Genomic DNA, 18,799 nt, shown 5'->3' with positions numbered 1-18,799 from the left:
GGTTCTTGGGGCGGAAGCGGCTCTTCAATCACTGCTTTCGGCTCCTCGATACCCGTGCCCTTTTTCTTCTTGTCCTTCTTGCTCTTCTTGGTTGAGAAAGACGCCCAGGGATCATCAGCTGGCGCCTGTTCTTCAAGAGCAGGCTCGGGTGGTACAGCCGGAGGAATATTGATACTAGGCTCGACGGTTTCTGCGGGTGGTGGCTCAATAGCTGGTAATGAAGGGGGGTTTGTAGCCTCAACCTTCTTGACCTTCTTCTTCTCCTTCTTACCTACACTCCACCCTCCCCAAGAATCTTCCTCAGCATGCACAGGATCAGGTTGCTGGACGGGAACGTCATATATAGGCTCTACAATCTCAACAGGCGTATTCTTGCTCCCCTTCTTTTTTGCCTTCTTGCCTGTGGCCCATCCAGACCAGTCATCTCCTTCTGCTTTAGGTTCGTCAACAGACTCTGGAACCATCACGACTGGGTTTTCTTCAGGAGTAGGCTCAGCTTGAGGCTCTGGGATAGGTTCGGGCTCTGGAGACTTGCTCTTCTTCTTCTTGTCCTTTTTCGAAGTAGAGCCCCAGCCGAAAGACCATGAACTGCCGCTTTCTACAACAGCTGGTTCTGGAGCGGCAGGCGGAGGCGGAGACACTTCTGGTGGAACGTCTTCCTTCTTACCCTTCTTCTTACCAGCAGTGCCCCATCCAAACCAATCATCTTGAGGAGGCTCTGGTATGGCAAGCGCAGAAGATTCCTCAGGCGCAGCTGCAGGGGATGGATCGACGGGAATTGGTTCTGGCGCAGCAGGAGGATCAGGTTCCGACCAGTCAAAAGCATTCTTTTTTGCTTTCTTCGCCTTTTTCTTATCTTTTGCGCTCATTCCCCAAGAGAAATCGTCTACAGGTTCTGGTTCAGGAGCCGCTCCAACGGGCTCCTCAATGGCCGCGGTGACTGGATGCTCGGGCTCGGGCTCCACAGCTGGAACAGGTTCGGGCTCGGGCTCCGCTATGAACTCGAAAGCGTTTCCTCCTTTCTTCGCGGCGGCCTTCTTCGCCTTCTTCTTGTCTTTCGCGCTCATACCCCAGCTGAAATCCTCGACTGGAGCTGGTTCAGGATCAGCAGGGGGAACTTCGGGCTCTGGCTCAGGTGGTGATTCTTCGACGACGGCTACAGGCTCAGGCTCTGGCTCAGCGAGGACAGCAGCCTTCGCGGCTTTCTTTGCTTTTTTCTTGTCTTTTGCGCTCATACCCCAGCTGAAGTCGTCAACGGGTTCCTCTGGGCTCTGAAAGTCGACAACAACCTCGGGCTCGGGCTCGGGCTCGGGTTCAGGTTCAGGTTCAGGGGGCGGCTCTTCGACAGCGCCTCCCTTCTTCGTTTTCTTTTTGCCAGTACTGAATGCAGCCCACGGATTGTCGTCCGTTTTCGATTCTTCCTCTGCTGGCGGTGGTGCAGACTCTCCCGGCATTTCTCCCCCTTCAGCATCGCCGAATCCAAAATCAAACGCACTGGTGTTCTTCTTCTTCTTCTCTTTCTTACTGGCACCAAAGGTAGCCCATCCGTCGTCTTCTGCTGGCTTAGAGCCCCAAGCTCCGTCGCTTCCGAAGCTAAAGCTATTGCTGTTGCCGAAGTTCAGTTCGACCTTTGGAGGATCGTCTTCGGTTTTGGGATCGTCGGCTGGAGGATCGACTTCGGCGTTTTTGCCCTTCTTTTTCTTCTTCTTGCTGGCTGCGGTTGTAAATGTTGCCCACTCGTCCTCTTCCTGGGGAGCTTCTTCGGTCGGAGCTGGATCATCTTTCTTCTCTTCCTCGTCCTTGATTTCCTCATCTTCTAGGGCATCCCAGCTGAAGGCACTCTTCTTCTTGTCTTTCTTGCCCTTCTTCTTGCCGTCATCCCAATCGTCATCGTCATTGCCTCCTCCTTCGCCACCATCTCCTCCTACGCCATCAGCCCCTCCACTGCCGCCGTTATCGCCTGGTTGATCGCCGGTGTTGTCACCTTCAGGCTTCTTCTCCTCTTCGTTATCGCTGTCCCATTTGTTCTTTGCTGCAGCAGCGCCCTTTTTCTTCTTCTTGTGTTCGCGCAAGTTGTCACGATTTCCAAAGTCGAGTCTCGGCGCGTGTAGTCCAAGTGGATCCTCAGAACGTTTCTCTGAGACCGAGGAGGGTGATAATGATGCATAAGGCGGTGGGTGATAAACTGATGTCGCGAGTGTGCCGCTATCGGTATAATCAGGTGGGCAATCGTTCACGCAGTCGTTGTAGCTCGGCGGTGCCTCTTCAACGTCCAGAGAGGGCAGACTCGGGGACTTGAACGATTTCGTGTATGCTCCATCGTGATGGCCGTTATATGCATGGCCAACGCATTTCTGCAGCGGCTGTTGGACCAAGTCGCTGGTTGGTGGAAGCTTCAGGTCCAGGACCTGCGGAAGACGCGCCGACAACGCGCTCGCGACAGGAATCGTCATTTGTCTGTTTTAAGCATCAAATCCTTCTCTTGCATGCAAGAACTCAAGATATGGCGGAAGTGATCGCCGTATCTAGCATGTAGGCCTCGAATTTCTGCTTGAGGTGTAAAACAGTGTCGTTGATTGTCTCCTACCGCCTTCGATCAGGGAAATAATTGCGGCGGCTGGGAGGGTGCAATCAAAAGACACCAAACCCAGCAGGGAAGCTGATGATTCGCTGCCGAGCGAAAGGAGATCACAAGACTAAAGGAAAGACGATGCACGACTTTCTGGAGCCTATGTATCCCTTTCTTGTACGCAGAATACCAAGGTAAAAAGGCAGCAAGGACTCTGTTCGTGATCCCCTTGCCGTCGATGTGCAATCGCTTAAGAGAGCAGAAAAATAGGGGACTCACCAGACTTTTCCCAAGGTTGATTGGTACTTACTACGATCAGTCGCTCCTAGTCGGCGACAATTGCTCGTATGTTTAATGCGCTATTCCGCCGCTCGCCCCGCTGCATGAAGAGGGGCGAGCTGCAATCAACTGCTTTGTGAGTCAAAGAGCCGACCTTGACCGCAACTTCGGCCGTCAGCGAGGGTGTGGTGTGGGGCACCTCCGTCCTCGCAGGAAACACCTCCCGAAAGGTGTTTCTTGTCGCGGCTTGTTACACACCCGTCACGATACAACTCACTCCTGCTCAGATATCTCATGTAGTTATCATGCTTTGCGGTACACAATCAAATGAGCCTCAAAAGCCAAACAGCAAAAGGCTCGATGGATCACTGCAGGGCCATCGGCAGCGACACGCGCACGAGCAAGACCCTGCATGCAATTTGTATACCGGCATCTCTTCAAGCCTGGACGGTTACACATGGCGGTGTGCAGACATGCAAACAGAGCAGCATGTGCATTACCAGTCACGCATACTCGCAGTACAAGAACACATCCTGTTCCTATGCTCGGCTGTCCACAGCGACACTAATGCTAGAGATATGTCAATATTGCAGGCCCGAAGCCGTGGTTGAGATTATGTGACGTGTTTCATTCATTGTCATTGTTGTCTGTTTCCTGGTTTATGTACCTCCCATACCCATTTGTCTCGTGCATTGTTGTTGTTGCTTTCGTAGTCTTCATGATTCACTTCTTGGTCGTCCAGCAAGCTTCAGAATAGCTTAGCCGTGGGTGACTTTGTGCACGGTACCATCGTCACCAACGTGGATGTTGAGGCTAAGAATAATGTGTTAGTCCCTCCTGTCATGGGTCCGAATGTGTTCATGCTGCTCGTACCGGTCGGGGTTGTGGTCCATGGTCATCATCGAGTCGCCCTTGACAACACGGTGCTGCTGGGGAAGGTCCTTCTTTGCAAAGGTCTGTATGGTACGCCAGACGTCAGAAAGATTGCTCAAATTAAGTGACGGCCGGAAGTCAAGACATACCACATTGTCGTTGCTCTCACCGAGCTTCTTGCCCATGAGCTGATCCATCCACTTGGAGGTCTTGTCGTCGCCGCCGTTGGACTGCATTCCGGGAATTACGAGAGGCATGTTGAGATTTGGTGTCGAGATTGCGTTCAGGTGTAATTTGTGTTGTAGTCTGAGACAAAGAAGTTACAAAAGCTTTATGAAGTGGTAGGTGAGGGGCAGGGCGAATCTTGAAAGCCACAAAGGTGGTTGCCTTGGATTCCCTGCCACCAAAACCGTTCGAATTATGACGTAGGTGCTCTTGACAACACACATTGATTCAAGATAGGCCGAACATTCGTTGATCAAATGACCTCCCTGCACACAGCTTTGTTGTCCCGAGGCTCTCGTCTGTCGTTTGAGTGAGCTTGGTACTGTCCTTCATGGCATGGTCTAATTGTCGCGAAGGCAGGGTAGCGCAATCATTCCTGATACCCGAACCACTGGGTAGAGTGTATTGCTATCACTTTTTAAGCAAATATTCTTTGCTGACCAGTGTCTGCAATACACCATACACGCCAGATATCGGCCAAACGCTCCACGCTTTCTGAGCTGTCCAGTCACCCCATCCTTGCGACACTCCCTGGCCTTTGCTCTTACCAATCACGCAAGCCTTGTCAAAAGCACTGGGCAGATGCTCGGCTTTGTACTTGCTTCTCAGCTCCTGATAAGACTTCTCGTCGTAGATGTCCGAGAACTCCGACTCCGTGTAGAATGCCTGTGCATACAGCCATTTCCTACCTCCACTCTGTCGCACAAGTTTCTCGAGTGTGCGATTCCGCTGTACGACTTCCTTTGGTGTGCTGGCTCCGTTTGGTCCCCAGACACCAACATTAATGACAAGATCGGTGTGAATACCGTGTGGGTGAAAAGAAGACTGTTGTGTCCATGGCTTCATGGGACATAGCCACAAAGGGTAGAAGCCGAACGCTCTATCGACTTCAACGATAAAGTCCTTCACATTGGCAGCAGGTATGCCCAAATCCTGGATGATATATTGCTGCATATGCCCACTCGCATGTAAGGCATGGTACATCGTGCTTGTTTGCATAAAGTCATCCAATGCCCAGCGAGTCACACGGTTGAATGGTACCATAAAGTAGTTGAAGGCGTACTTTCCCATCCAAAATGCGCCTCGATCGTAGCGGAACAGATAGTCGGCAAGAGGCACAGCTTCCGTGACTGATCCTTGGGCTCTTTGTGTCGTTCGGTCTGCATGTATGTAGAACCAAGGATCGCGAGCACCTTGGAATCTCTGGATGCGTGTTTCTCGAGATATAGAAGAAGTCAAGCGGCCGGTCACGACGATACCCCTACGCAGAGATACGAGAAATCCGTCCACGTAGTCGTTCTCGGTATCCTTACTGGCGGACTTCACCTTTTCCAATGTTTCATCCAACGAGTGGCAAGGAGTGTATGTGGTCTCGACGTATCTCGCAGCATCGACAAGCTGAATCTCCATCAAAGTGGTGACTCCCAATGTACCCAATGAGCTGGTAGCTCCATAGAATAGGTCTGATCTCTTCTCCGGAGAAGCCTTTACGACCTCTCCATCGGCTAGCACGATCTCAATCCAATTGACTGTGCAATCGAAAGAGCCGTGCTTGAAACTCGAACTCTCACCACCAGTACCACTGAAGCCTCCTCCAGCAGTGATGCCCTTAAACTCCATGACCACGGGAGGTACTAAGCCGAACGGTAGAGTTGCTTCAACGAGCTGGTCCATCGGAACGTTTGGCTCTACCGATGCTGTCTTCGTTGCCTTATCCACACTGAGAACGCGGTTCAAAGAACTGGTGTCGATCATTCTATTGCGATCGATCGAATAGCTTCTTGTCGAATTGGTCGAGCCATGAAATATCCTGTATTGTTCTTTACGTGAGTAAAGGTCTTTCAGGCGAGCAGATATGTGCTGCACAGTCTCCGTGTGGTTGTCCATGGCGAACATGTGTTGTACCAAGCAGATAGTGTGTCGATGCTTGGTCTATTGATCCAGCGTTCTGGGCCAGCTACAAGTGCGAGGCAAGAGGATATTGAAAGATCACGCGAAATGGATACATCAAACATTGAGATGGACAAGACATGATGGTTGGTCCTCCTCGAGCCGCAAGCATCCGTGCCTTTCTGATGCCAAGCCTGTTGTGTCGAGTAACGCCGTCGGATTTACGAGCAACCTTTTTTCTCCATATCTTAACGTTCTCTGCGAGCCTGTGGGTCACCTGCATCAAAGGTGTTGCGCCGACATGGACGCCGAGCAGAATCGTCCGGCGAAGCGTCAGCGTACAGGAAAAGCATGCAAATCATGCCGTACATCCAAAGCCCGCTGCGAGATCCAGCAGGAAGCTGACGCGTGTCACCGCTGCGAAGTACTTGAGTTCGTTCTTGCTGTACTCTCTTGACCTTCATTCTGACATCAATTCAAGCCTTGAGTGCGAATTGCCGAAGCGCAACTCAACTCGCGCGGTAGCACCCATCTTCTCTAATCCAGCCATCAGCAATGGAAGAAATGTTGAGGATCGTCTGAAACGCGTCGAGCTGATGATTGCTCGACTGTCTAAAGCAGTTTTCCCCCAGTCTTCCGATGCCTTGAACGGCATCGTTGATGCTGCGGACAGTCCTGACGCCCTACCAGAAGGGAATGATACGGACACCATCATTGTACACAGCTACCCGAAACCTGTCGAGATACTGCAAGACTTGCAATCCGAATTGTATGGTCAAGCTACCGTATCTTCTTCCGAACAGACAAATCACCTGGATGTAGTGTCTGTTGGGCTATTGCCCCGTGAGACTGCAGTCCAGCTTCTCAGGACGTGAGTCTTTCGCAGCTACTCAGTCCAAATCGTTCCGTATCAATTTAACGTTCGCATCAGGTCTATCGACAGGTATAGCAAATGGATACCTCTAGCCGATGTTGTCAGATTCGTTAGCAATGTTTCTCAAGACTTCTCTCAGAGGTCGCCTTTGTTGATGAATGTACTCTGCTTGTTAGCGACTCGGTTTCATGCTGAGATTCCGTCGCAGACAGTACAAGACATGTACAAGCATGTCAAGCGTCTCGTCGCCGATGCGGTCATAGAAACACCTCCTGTAGCAAGCAGCGTTGTCCAAGCACTTACGTTGCTCTGCCTCTTCGGTCCTGCTGTTCAGACAGACAAACCACTCGACAGTTGGCATCTTAGTGCTAGTACTGCGAATCATGCGGTGGTTGCATTTGGACCGAGTAATGTCAAGCAGCCCGGCGCAGCAGAAGAACGTACTGTTGAGCAGTTGCGTGTCTGGAGTGGACTCTGCCTAACCCATCTACAGTGAGTCAATCACCATGAGTATATTATAAGCCTTTACTGACCGGACAGATACTCCATTGGCAGTGGTCGTCCCCTTAGTATCTCGATACGGCTTATGGATGGATGTCGTCGTCTGCTGGAACAGCCCACAATAATGCCTTTTGACACGCCTTTGATAGCTGAGCTTCAGTTCTACGTGTGCCTACACACAGCTCTCTCGAACCCTGCCGCGACTGCGGAGTCTGCCTTCACACCTTGGGATTTTGCATGGAGCCGCTTCCTCACCAATTCTGGCCCGCCACGCACTCTCGAGTTGTCTCATTGGTTTGGTCATCTGCTTCTGCATCGTCGGAACGCTTCTTCTGTGCAAGGATTGTCTCCGCAAGCTATGCACGAAAAGAGCGTACCATCGATGCGCGAAAGTGCTAACATTGTCTCACAATTTGTACGTCACTCCTCAGACCAGGCCCCTGACCTACCAGACTTTGCTTTCTTCATTGCATCGTATGCTGCGCTAGTACTCTGCGAGAGTGCGGTTGACCATCATCTGGTCGAAAATCTACGAGCATATCTCTTCAAAGTTGCGTGTGGAGAATCACACATCGCATTCAAGCATGGGTGCATCATACAACGCGCGCTAGAAAGATCGAGACACGCAGACTCAAATGGAGACGAAGCTACCAACGGTGGTGCTGAGGCGGCACCTCACGCCGCCGGAACGCCCCTACCCTCTCAAGCTATGGGACTCAATGACTTTGACGCTCTGGCCGGCTTCGACATCTTCGGCGAGTACTTCACTGTTGGCAGTCTGCTATGATTACCATCGACTGGCTTTCAAAGAGAAAAAAAGTCATGCAGACTCGGTGCTTCCTTCCACTCTTACCTCACCACAAGATGTGAATAAAGACTTGACATTCTGCAAGAATATGAACCGAAGAATCTTGATGCTTCTCTCACGTTGCTGTCGCGTGTAAAGTTTGAATCATATGGCGATCTCAAGCACCAGGCACCTACTTCATCGCCAATCTGTAAGTCGACCACTTCCCAGATAACTCTCTATATAAAAACCGGCTATGAAGACACAAAAGACAAAAACAGATACTTATGATTCTCATCAAAATCTTCCTGTCCTTACCCTTCACTCTTCTAGAGTTTATGGGAGAGGCAGTCAGAGGGACATGATTGCAACAAAAGGCAAATCGGAGCCACATATCAGCACACATCATTCAACAAGCACTTTCTTACAGGATCTATGCTGACGCGTATTTTGATAGGATCTACTACTGTTCTGACAAGATGCGACAAGACTGTACAGTCGAATACGGAGCTGAAGAATCGCTGACTAGAACGCGTTGACAAATAATCTCTAATGCGCGCACATGAAGTGATTATCAAGGAGTCCCAGCGGACGCATCAACAAAGCCGTCGGAGTTCCGCCGGGCGAAAAGCCAAGGGTGTTGACAACGCATATCTAAATCCGACGGTCTCCGACGGGCCGGATAGATATAAAATAGGCATCTAGAGATTGATCCACCCATCTTTGTATCAACACGATTATTCCCAGGTCAATAGATATTCTCTACGCACATACACGGCCCTCTTCAAAATGCCTCTCCGATATTCTTCGCCCGAAAGATCGTCATCTAGAAGACCTACTTGGACTCGCTCAACAGCACCAGGCCCTTCTGTCGCAACAGTTGATCCGGTCCTCCAATACACCTTCCACAGAGCACTTCTCGGATACGAACCGACGCCTCTTCTATCTCTGGATACGCTTGCTACTGAGCTCGGTCTAGGCGGCATATTTGTCAAAGACGAATCATCACGCTTCGGACTGCCCTCTTTCAAAGCCTCGGGAGCGTCATGGGGCTGCTTCCGCGCTCTGATTGCACATCTATCCTTAGATCTGGATACTGCCACTTTGAAGTCAGTGGGTTCGGCTGCTGTACAGAGTAGGTGCAGATTACTGGCCGCTACAGACGGCAATCATGGCAGAGCAGTTGCTTGGATGGCTCGCTCGTTGGGCATAGAGTCGTCCATCTATGTACCGCATGATCTGCACCCAAACTTTCTACGTCTGATAGCTGCAGAGGGAGCAGAAGTTATTGTCGTACAGGGGGACTACGACTTTGCTGTCTCTACTGCTGCTTCCGCCGCGGCTGCTTTGAAGCACAATATACTTGTGCAAGATACTGCGTTTGAGGGTTACGAAGACATTCCGACCTGGATCATCGATGGCTATGCGACTATCTTTGCTGAACTAGAAGAGCAGTTGCAAGAACTCAATGTCAACCCCACTACTATCTTCACACCTGTAGGCGTGGGCTCTTTGGCTCAAGCAGTAATCACATATGCCAAAGGACGACGAGACTTTCAGACCATCGCTGTGGAGCCAGATACAGCGGCATGTCTACATGCCTCCTTAGTGGCTGGAAAAGCGACGTCAATCATCACATCCAACACGATCAACGCTGGCTGCAATTGCGGGACCTTGAGTTCCATCTCCTGGCCATACTTACGTGATTACGTCGATTTGAGCACTACAGTCTCCGACTTTGAGACTCATGTTACGGTCCAAGACATGCACCGTCATAATGTCAATGCTGGCCCATGTGGCGCTGCAAGTCTAGCAGCGCTGAAAAGACTCGTGGCAGAGGGACATGTCGCAAAAGGCTCTTCGGTCATCTTGATCAATACCGAAGCCAAGAGACCTTATGATGTACCTTTGGATGTGAGTAACGATGATGTTGTGGCTTTGACACAACAACTCGTTCGAATCGATAGTTCGAGTCCTTCGCTGGATACTACCGGAACTGCTCCTGGAGAAGCAAGGATTGCGAACTTTATTGCGCAATGGTTACAGTATCGCGGCATTGAGACTCATATCGTTGAATCGGTACCTGGTCGTCCTTCTGTCGTCGGTGTAGTCCGTGGCAGCGACCCGAAGGCTAAAAGTGTCATGTTGAATGGCCATGTCGATACAGTAGCTTTGTCCACCTACGGTCCTTTTCCTCTCAGCGGCGATCTGATCGATGGCAAAATCTACGGCAGAGGTGTTCTAGACATGAAAGCCGGAGTCGCAGCAGCCATGACAACTCTACTCCATTTCTCCCAACATGGCAGCAAGGGCGATGTCATCCTCGCCGCCGTAGCAGATGAAGAGGATCAAAGCCTCGGAACCACTGCAGTTCTCGCAGCAGGATGGACAGCAGACGCCGCTCTGATTCCTGAACCTACATCCCTAAAACTTCATCACGGACACAAAGGATTCGTGTGGGTCGAAGTCACAATCCTAGGAGTCGCTGCCCACGGCTCAGATGCTCAGACCGGTGTCGATGCCATTGCGTCTTCTGCCACCTTTCTCAAAGCATTGGAAGGACATGCAGAGTCATTGCCAAAAGACGACGTTCTGGGACAAGGCACAATGCACTGCGGCACCATCAGAGGTGGAGAGGAAAATAGCAGTTATGCAGCCTCTTGCACGCTGACCCTCGAGTTCCGTACTGTCAACAGTACTTCTCAGTCTTCGGCTTCTATTGTCCAGGACATCGCGAATCTGCTCGCGAACCTTGGAGCTGGGGATAAGAAGTTTAGGTTCAAAGAGCCGAGATTGTTGTTTGAACGTGCACCGTTGTTGCCAATGGAGGAGTCTCATCCTCTGCTTGCTGCGACAGAGGCAGCGATTGCTAGCGTCGGAGGAAGGGGGGACGTCAAGTCTACGGCGGCAAAGTTCTGGACTGATGCTGCTTTGTTGAGTGAAGCGGGTATTCCTTCCCTAATCTTTGGGCCTGTGGGCGAGGGGCTACATGGTAAGGACGAGTGGGTGGATGTTGACAGTATCAAGACTATCGAGCAAGTGATGAGAGATACGATCGAGAGATTCCAAGAGTGTTAAGCAAATAGTATCATGTTGGAAGCAGGTGTCAGGATATGTTCAAGCACGAAGGGTATCATACAACAAAGAAATCAAGCAGACTTTTGACCAAACCAAGAATCACGCAGATCCATGCTCCTTGCCATATTTCCACACCTGAGTCTCCATATCAGGAGCGATGAACAACCAAGCAAGCGAAGTCAGCCAGGAAAACAAAACATCCACAACACCCCATCCGTTTCTGGGTGAACCGCCGAGAGCAGACACCCTCATAGCATGACCCAGCCATTGTGTGGTGATGATGTAGTCACCTCTTTGCAAGCCCTTCAGTGCGGCATCTGCAACGCTGTCTTCCGACTGTTTAGGGTCGCCAGACTCGAGGCCCTTTGTGATGGCGTGTTTTGACTTGTTTTCGTTCTCGTAGCCAGGAGACAAAATTGTGCCCGGGCAGACCAAATGGATGTTTGTGGCTGCGGCGGGAGAAGGATGGGGGGAGTCGATGGTGGCATTGTACATGTTCAGCTCCATGCGCAGAGAGTCGGCCAGGGACTTTAGGGCAGCTTTTGCAGGAGCGTAGGGAGTATATCCTGCCACGCCTACGAAAGCAAGAGTACTAGCTGTCATGACGAAGTGTCTGGGTCTTTGTTGGAGCTTCTTTTCGGTGGTAGGAGCGAGCCAGCGTTTGAGAGTTGCGTGAGCGAGGTAGAAGGAGGCCCAGTAGTTCATGTCCATCTGGGCGCGATGTGTTTCCAAGGGAGTGTCGAGAAAGAGGCCGGGACTTGAGGATCCCGCATTGGCCCAGACGATGTCAGGAGACTCGTCGTTGTTCCACGATGTGACCTCGTCGAGGAGGCGGGAGTTTTCGGTGGCAGAGGTGCAATCGGCGCTGATGGCTAGGAAGCGTTGGTCGGGACTTCTGGCGTGTGTCTGTAGGAGATCAATTGTCGGCGTACAATGCACAGCAGTGCGGCGAAGCATGAGGAGTCAGTACCTTGATGTACTCGATGGTTTCGTCTAGCTTTGACTGATTTCTTGCGACGATGCAGACATTCGCACCCCGCTGAGCCAATTTCTTTGCCAGTGCTCTTCCCATACCACTTGAGCCACCCGTAATCAAGACCGTCTGCAGTCATTAGTATCTGTGCATTCTACAGTCTTCTTGCGACAATCTTACTCGACCCTCGACGGGGAAATGCTTGTTGGACGAAAATAAGCCCATTGCAGCGCTAGCAACCAGAATGGCGACTACACCGAGAGCGATAGGATGAGTCAACAGCTCTATCGCAGTCATGATCTATGCGACTGCAAAGGTAGAAGACTGTCTATGCCACTCACTGGACACGGCGCTGAACAAACAAAACAAACACAGCTCGCATCTTTCCACCAAGGTTCTTCTCCACCCTCCACCATTTCTCTCTCCCGTCATCTACACACGGACAGGGGACAGGGGACAGGGCGCCAACATAAAATGTCGCAACAAATTATCCACGCATATCGCCGTCTCCTCCGAACCTCTCTCCAGGCAATCCGCTACGCGAAACCCGCCCGCTTCACTCTCCAATCTCACCTGCGCGACTCATTCCGCAATCCCAAAGCTGCCTTCAACGACCAGGAAATCACCCAAACGCTAGAGTTTCTCTCCAACGCTGCAAAATACAAGGGTGTAGAGGAAAAAGTGGTGCGGAATCTTATACATGTCTGGGGTTGTAAAGATAGAGATATCCCGGCTACATTGTAAGTGAAACCACGGCGAAAAAAGGTAAGAGGTGAAGATGGCGGTTGATGGGAGAGTATAGAAAACGTGCCAGAAAGGATATGGGTTTTAGAGACGCTGCCTATGAGAAGGTTGATGACGATGTCAGGATGCTGGAATGCTCTCTGGGTATACGACTAGGGTGACGAAGAGAAGCCGAGACCTGATGCTGATCTCTTTTCACTTGAAGCTGTCTCACGGCAGAGTACTGTCTAGGCTTGCCATGATGTCCCTGGAATCGTCTCGTCTCATCTACTCTCTGCCCCGATCTCATCAACACGGTCCAGGACTGTGCCTTGACGAGAAGAATATCTCATGACCACAACTTTTCTTAATACTCTGTACATACACGCAACTTTGTTGAAATCGTGTCCCCTCGCCGACCTACTTCGTCGTCCGCATATCTGTCCCGTTCATTGGGCAAAACTATGTTGAAACTCCTCCATCTCCTTTTCCCTGTTCTCCCCCTGAACCGTCTGCCCCTTCTCTTCTCGCACAGAAGCGTCTCTCGCCTTCCATACTCCTCACGGTGACCTTATAGCCATCAACGAGCCTTCTTGCCCTCGGCCTTTTGCTTTCTCTCCCTCTCGGCATAGATGCCTGCAGTGAAGGGGTCCTCGTATGTCAGAGCAATCTTGTAAACCACGAATACCAGTCCAGTCAACACAAGGCCAGCAGGCTTGCCAAACCACAATGCCGAGCCGAGGAAGCTGAGAGTAGATCCATAGTACATGGGTGCAGAGCAGACATTGAACGGGAATCCCGTCACCATGTCGTCCATGAGCATGCCGAAGTAGTCGCCGAGGTAAGTGCCGGTGACGCCGAGTGCGTACATTGATGTGAGGACGAGGACGTTACCACTGGCGAACAGAGCAACGGCTAGTGCTTCGGCGACAGGACCTTGCATCAGGGGGTGAGTGGGTTGGGAGCGAAGGGCGCGTTCGTAGCTTTTGCCTTGTTAGCAGAGTGTCATAGCTTTGTATTGTCTCGGTATTCTATGTCGCTTTGGGGTGTCTGGTGCTTGGTGGGCTGGTATCGACGGTTTTTGGCGCGTTCTGGGTGGTTGCTTCTAGCTCAACATCATAGAAAAGAGATGCGTACATGCTGTCTCGAACGATTCCAAGGGAGAAGATTGTCACGGCGAGGGCATAGCAGCCGTAAAGCGACTTGCCGCCAAACAGCTTGGTGATGGATTTGTTGTGGTACTCTGAATGCATTGCGGAAATGTGTCAATTGCTTTTCTTTCCTTTGCTTGGTGTAGAATATTGTTCTGCACTCTTTTTCTTTGTACTCAAGAGCTTCTGATGTGTGCGCCTTACCTGATCTAGCGGCCGTGCTGGGAGCTTGTCAGTATAGATCGACCACCTGGTTTTATCCGAGCTGAGAGTCTTGCTTACTTCCAGAACAAAGGGTTGAATGCGATGCTAGCCGCAGACACTGCATCGTAACAAGAATCAGCTGTCTCCTCATAGAACACAGCCTTTGCGGGGTCATCGTTGCTTTCATAACTTACACCAAAAGACAGGTTGTCCAATATCGACATAATCCGAAATAAAAGACATTTCCGCGACGAGTACAGGTGAGTTTGAGCTATGCGCAGGAAAGAAAGGTACGAGTGCGAAGTCGAGGTCTACCGTGACACAAACACAAACTGGAGATGGGAGAGTTGGACAGCCGGAAGAACACATGGCAGAAGCTCTCGCGGCTCAACAAACAGAACGACACTTCTGCGTCATGACTCTTGGCATTTTCACATGACGAGTCACTCCCATTCAACAGACCTACTCGATTACATTGCTTTCTGTATATGCACGCATTTGAGCATTAACTTATGAGTCATACGAAGCAGGCGACAAGCAATCGTTATACAAGCTGAGTTTGAACGTGGTTGTATTAAATCAATTAAAAGTAGTTATCCAATTTAGTAAAGAAAAATTAAACATGAATCGGTTGCTACGATGAGGCAATCATGATCATCGACGTTTTGAAGTATAGTCCTGCGCTCAGACGACCAGTGTGTTCAAGTCTGCTTAAACACCGTTGTCGGCGCAAGAGAATGCTGTACCGTAAGTCGAGGAGTTGTATCCATCCACGATACTCTGGACAGAGGCGTAAGTGCCTCCACTCAGGAACAACAGTCCGATTGCGATGAGGACCAAGTTGAAGACAAAGCCAAGGTATCCTCTCATGCCTCTGACCTTCCAGTAGTTTGGCCCGTAAGTTGCTTCACGCATACGAAGATATGCCATACCCCAGAAGATGAAGCCGAAAAAGCTGTCGAAGAGCGAACTCATGAGCGACAGTAAGTCACTGAAGAAAGGAATGACTTCAGCGATGATGAAAGCCAAAACCCAGGTGCATGCCAAGATGGCAGCCCAACTCGCCCATCCGACCACGGTGTGGTTGCCCAAGTGTCTGGTTCCAGCGAAGATTCTGAAGAACACAAAGCGAGCAGATACCGAGGCATAGAGTACTCCCAAGAAGATGATTGTAGGAATCATGAACGAGAAGCTGACCTTCTTGTACACCTCGTCACTCAAAGAGCCGAAAGCAGGTGCAGTGTAGTACTGGTTTCCAGTGTAGGCGTAGATGACGGCACCAACAAGTGAGAAGAGGATGACCTCAGCGATGGTGACAGCCCACAGAGCCTTGGGGAAGTCGCGAGGGTTCTTCATCTCGGCGATGAAAGAAGGCAGAGTGATCTGGCCGATGAAAGTGTAACTGATGTTCATGAAGGCAGACATTCCAGCGACAAAGGTGGTGCCTTTCTCGGGGATTGCAAGCACGCGGGGCTCTCCAAACTTGGGATATCCAGCGGGATGATCCTCGATACCAGAGAAGATCGCGGCCAGTATGACAGAGATGAAAGTGAAGAATGCAGAGGCTGTACCCAACACGGCAAGAGTGTTGAAAGTACGGGGAAGCGATGCAAAGAAGGAGACCGCGGCGACGATGGCGCTGAAGCCTATGGTGCAGAGTCCATGACCTGTCATGGTGTTGAGGTACTTGGCTCCTGTCAAGCAGTGCAGACCTTGGATGAAAGTGTTGTTCAGGATGAACATGAAGGCTGTGGCCCACCATGCCCACCTCTGGCCCCAGAAAAGCATTTGACCAATGTCACAGACATCCTTGACTTCAGGATGGCGCAGGCAGAATTCCCTATATTATCGTCAGAGACGGGATGTTGCGCGAGAGGTGAGACACGTACCAGAGAACAAGCGAGGTGTACAAGACCAACCCAGCAACGACAACGGTCAAGATCAGGCCAGGAACCAGACCAAGAGTTGCGTAAGAGTATGGGAATGACATGATAGCCAAGCAGATGTATTCAGAGAACAACAGTGCTGCAGTCTAGAAGATCGATTAGGTCGGCTCTTGTTAAGCTCAACACAAGAGCTGATTGCTTGACGCATAGGGCAAGATATGGGGTGGGTACAAGGAGTTGTGTTGCATCTGAGAATGGACAGGGACAAAGGCTTGTCGCATTGGGCAGAGAGTCGGCTCATTCCATGTCGAGGGTGATGTGCAAGGAAAGCAAAATACACGCGATAGAGTCACACCTTTGGCCAACTGCAAGTTCTGTACTTGATGGCATTTCCGGCTTCCAGCTCCATCTGCTTGCCAACCGACATACCAGAGCTGTCATCGCTGATGTCGCCTTGGCCTTCGGATTTATGCATAGAGCCGTCGATTCTCTTCATGCTCATGCCCTTGGGACCAGTCTTTTCGGGATCATAATCGGCGGGCTGGCCGCCGTATCCCTCATTGCCGTTCATGGGCTTTTCGAGTTCAGGCGCATTTGGAAGAGGAGGTGCGTCGGCGACGATGGTAGGTTTCTGTTTGAACAAATTGCCTAGCGCCATTTTATCGAGCGAATGCTCCGGACGAGCGTGAAATAGGTGAAAAGGTCGCGTCGGTTGAATTCAGGCAGCATTAACCACCAGGATCGAGACTTGATGGACAGTCGAGTCGATAGGATGTACTGAGACCGAGTAGAAAGGAAGATGCGCGTTGCGGCACGCAGGCGGTTTATAAATGACGAGACTTGGACCAAGAGGATCTGAGCTTAATCGTGCTTTCAAGACGGCACAAGCAATCGTGGCGGATGCGGCTAAGGCGAAGGATGTGGTCACTGGTCAGGAAAAGTTGAAGCCTCCCGCCATGGCGTAGGCCGAGCTCTCTCCTCCACGCGCCACGAAATGCCATCTTCAACGTCCCAACTTTCATCTCCATGCACCGGGAATGAGTTCGTTTATCGCAAGAACGGGATTATTATTAGGCAATCCATGATCCGCCTTGGGTAAGCTTTATTCACGCAGATTCAACTTTCTACTACCAAAGCACGGTGAAAGTTTGCGAGTCTTCACCTGTATCTTTGTCGAATCATCGAATCCTTGCGCGGCCTCAAAAACAAAGAGTGGATCCAATAAGCACGTAATCCCAGATTGTCTGGACGCCGTGAAGACAGACGCCTGGACCGTTTGTCTGAATGTTGTGCAGGATTATTGGTTCATGAAATGCTACTCGAGTACGTAGTACTTTGTCGCAGACACAGTCTGATGTCATTCATCCGGAACCCGAGCCATGCAAGAATCGTGCATTTGCTACGTCTTTTCCAAGGTCACAAAGTACGAAGACATCGCGAAAGACTTGTAAAGCTCCATCCGTCTCGCTACCAAGTTCAGTCCAACCCCATCACTTCTAGTCAGGCGAGTCCGTGACCACGTCAGTGCCCTTGTCAATGTCGTTGCCCACATCCCCACTCGCGTAAACGTGATTGGCACTCCGGTGTCCTCCGGCAACCAAACCTGTTCACGAAGCCAAGGAGTATTTCCTTTCTTGTTGAATTGTCAGAGTCTCAACATGCGACCACTTGCTCATCCTGGCCACTGTCTCTGCGCTTGTCGCGTCCGTCCTTGATTTCTTCACCTCCAACATACCATGCTGCTACCCGCACGATTTCTAGGACCACGTCGAGCTCATCATCGTCTCGAGGCGCATAGATCATGACGAAGCCACCTGGAACGAACCTCTCCAGCCACCCACCTCTTGCTAATGGATGTCTCTCACCCCAGCCTGCTTCGAGCATGACTTTTGCGTCGGCAGGATGAAGTGTCAAATGCATCGATCCATCGGAAAGATGCGTGTGACAGATTTCGCCTCCACAAGTTCTTCGTTGTGGGTTCTCGCTGAACAGACCGGTGCCGTGTTTTTCGAAGCACGATGTTCCCTCCAGAAGATGTACGTTTGCGTCGGCAATGTCGTGCAAGGCATCGACTAGCTTCTCATGCATCTCCCGCGATGGTCTCTGGTTGATTTGACGATGCGGTGCAATTCCAAGCGTTGAGGGGCGAACACCTCTCCGTTGTGACAGGCCTGATATACATCCTGCTTTGCTTGTCATGGACCATGGAATTTTTGGTGGTGCATATGGATCTCGGAGAGCAAACATCCCCAATGCCTTGACTTTGCAGTAGCCTGTGATCGTCTTTGGCGTACCTCCTGGACCTAACGCCAAGAAGCTCTGGTAGTCAACATAGAGGTGCCGTAATGCCGGGATGAGGATGGTGATGGCTGCAAGGTGAGTGTACGAAAAGGTCAAGTTACCCGTCGTCGTCTTAACGCTGTGGTCCTTGAGCGCGTCCATATTGTGCAGACCAGTACCCAGAGTAAATGAAAGGAGTCGAATATGGAGTCGTTTGAGCGATTGTGGTAATCTCTTAAGACATACAGTAGGGACGTTTGGTGGTGAGTCTCAAGTGATGAGGCTCTGGGGACCGACCATATATGGGATTTCACTTTCGCACCCCCTCAGAACAGTTCGCGTAGTGCACAAACATGTGGAGTTCCTTCGTCAGATTCACCGCATCGTTCCCCTTGGCGCATGTTTTTACAACCAGAATTTGCGATGTTGACAGAGACACGTGCTGGTGATACGTAGGTATGATCTCACATTCTGCGCGGCTGACTTGCACTTGTGGAGGAATTGAT

At 50.9% G+C, this 18,799-nt stretch overlaps 10 protein-coding genes across 10 annotated transcripts; 3 read left to right on the top strand and 7 right to left on the bottom strand.

The window, feature by feature from the left end:
- Window positions 1-327: 327 nt before the first annotated feature.
- Window positions 328-2,626, bottom strand: AUEXF2481DRAFT_35249 (uncharacterized protein; the record flags this gene model as incomplete). The annotated part of the gene is made up of 1 exon (XM_013492642.1): window positions 328-2,626. A coding segment is annotated over exon 1 (2,096 nt), but the record flags the coding sequence as incomplete, so codon positions are not given.
- Window positions 2,627-3,606: 980 nt separating this feature from the next.
- Window positions 3,607-3,978, bottom strand: AUEXF2481DRAFT_861 (uncharacterized protein; the record flags this gene model as incomplete). Its single annotated transcript, XM_013492364.1, has 3 exons — window positions 3,607-3,661; window positions 3,722-3,804; window positions 3,871-3,978. 3 exons carry the CDS (start codon window positions 3,976-3,978, stop codon window positions 3,607-3,609), a joined length of 246 nt encoding a protein of 81 aa, XP_013347818.1.
- A 379-nt stretch (window positions 3,979-4,357) lies between these two features.
- Window positions 4,358-5,833, bottom strand: AUEXF2481DRAFT_860 (uncharacterized protein; the record flags this gene model as incomplete). Its single annotated transcript, XM_013492363.1, has 1 exon — window positions 4,358-5,833. The coding sequence occupies one exon, from the start codon at window positions 5,831-5,833 to the stop codon at window positions 4,358-4,360; it is 1,476 nt and encodes a 491-aa protein (XP_013347817.1).
- Window positions 5,834-6,137: 304 nt separating this feature from the next.
- Window positions 6,138-7,998, top strand: AUEXF2481DRAFT_859 (uncharacterized protein; the record flags this gene model as incomplete). Its single annotated transcript, XM_013492362.1, has 5 exons — window positions 6,138-6,268; window positions 6,318-6,707; window positions 6,768-6,870; window positions 6,919-7,202; window positions 7,251-7,998. 5 exons carry the CDS (start codon window positions 6,138-6,140, stop codon window positions 7,996-7,998), a joined length of 1,656 nt encoding a protein of 551 aa, XP_013347816.1.
- A 789-nt stretch (window positions 7,999-8,787) lies between these two features.
- On the top strand, window positions 8,788-11,076 carry AUEXF2481DRAFT_858 (uncharacterized protein; the record flags this gene model as incomplete). Its single annotated transcript, XM_013492361.1, has 1 exon — window positions 8,788-11,076. The coding sequence occupies one exon, from the start codon at window positions 8,788-8,790 to the stop codon at window positions 11,074-11,076; it is 2,289 nt and encodes a 762-aa protein (XP_013347815.1).
- Window positions 10,764-12,376, bottom strand: AUEXF2481DRAFT_35244 (uncharacterized protein). Its single transcript, XM_013492641.1, has 3 exons — window positions 12,230-12,376; window positions 12,047-12,178; window positions 10,764-11,982 (listed from the first exon to the last, which is right to left on the bottom strand). The coding sequence occupies exons 1-3, from the start codon at window positions 12,344-12,346 to the stop codon at window positions 11,176-11,178; spliced, it is 1,056 nt and encodes a 351-aa protein (XP_013348095.1). The 5' UTR covers window positions 12,347-12,376; the 3' UTR covers window positions 10,764-11,175.
- An 82-nt stretch (window positions 12,377-12,458) lies between these two features.
- Window positions 12,459-13,071, top strand: AUEXF2481DRAFT_35242 (uncharacterized protein; the record flags this gene model as incomplete). Its single annotated transcript, XM_013492640.1, has 2 exons — window positions 12,459-12,789; window positions 12,852-13,071. Coding segments are annotated over exons 1-2 (364 nt in total), but the record flags the coding sequence as incomplete, so codon positions are not given.
- Window positions 13,072-13,239: 168 nt separating this feature from the next.
- On the bottom strand, window positions 13,240-14,653 carry AUEXF2481DRAFT_171536 (uncharacterized protein). Its single transcript, XM_013492901.1, has 5 exons — window positions 14,322-14,653; window positions 14,206-14,245; window positions 14,128-14,144; window positions 13,910-14,015; window positions 13,240-13,755 (listed from the first exon to the last, which is right to left on the bottom strand). The coding sequence occupies exons 1-5, from the start codon at window positions 14,494-14,496 to the stop codon at window positions 13,353-13,355; spliced, it is 741 nt and encodes a 246-aa protein (XP_013348355.1). The 5' UTR covers window positions 14,497-14,653; the 3' UTR covers window positions 13,240-13,352.
- Window positions 14,654-14,740: 87 nt separating this feature from the next.
- AUEXF2481DRAFT_172287 (uncharacterized protein) lies at window positions 14,741-16,282 on the bottom strand. Its single transcript, XM_013492900.1, has 3 exons — window positions 16,245-16,282; window positions 16,017-16,159; window positions 14,741-15,967 (listed from the first exon to the last, which is right to left on the bottom strand). The coding sequence occupies exons 2-3, from the start codon at window positions 16,115-16,117 to the stop codon at window positions 14,839-14,841; spliced, it is 1,230 nt and encodes a 409-aa protein (XP_013348354.1). The 5' UTR covers window positions 16,118-16,159; window positions 16,245-16,282; the 3' UTR covers window positions 14,741-14,838.
- A 1,000-nt stretch (window positions 16,283-17,282) lies between these two features.
- On the bottom strand, window positions 17,283-18,790 carry AUEXF2481DRAFT_35239 (uncharacterized protein). Its single transcript, XM_013492639.1, has one exon. It carries the CDS (start codon window positions 18,453-18,455, stop codon window positions 17,667-17,669), a length of 789 nt encoding a protein of 262 aa, XP_013348093.1. The 5' UTR covers window positions 18,456-18,790; the 3' UTR covers window positions 17,283-17,666.
- Window positions 18,791-18,799: the final 9 nt, after the last annotated feature.

Source organism: Aureobasidium subglaciale (genome assembly GCF_000721755.1).
Source record: "Aureobasidium subglaciale EXF-2481 unplaced genomic scaffold scaffold_1, whole genome shotgun sequence".
In the NCBI taxonomy this organism is placed as follows: Eukaryota; Fungi; Ascomycota; class Dothideomycetes; order Dothideales; family Saccotheciaceae; genus Aureobasidium; species Aureobasidium subglaciale.
The sequence above is the reverse complement of the archived record's forward strand: the minus strand, read 5'-3'. Positions and strand labels throughout refer to the sequence as shown.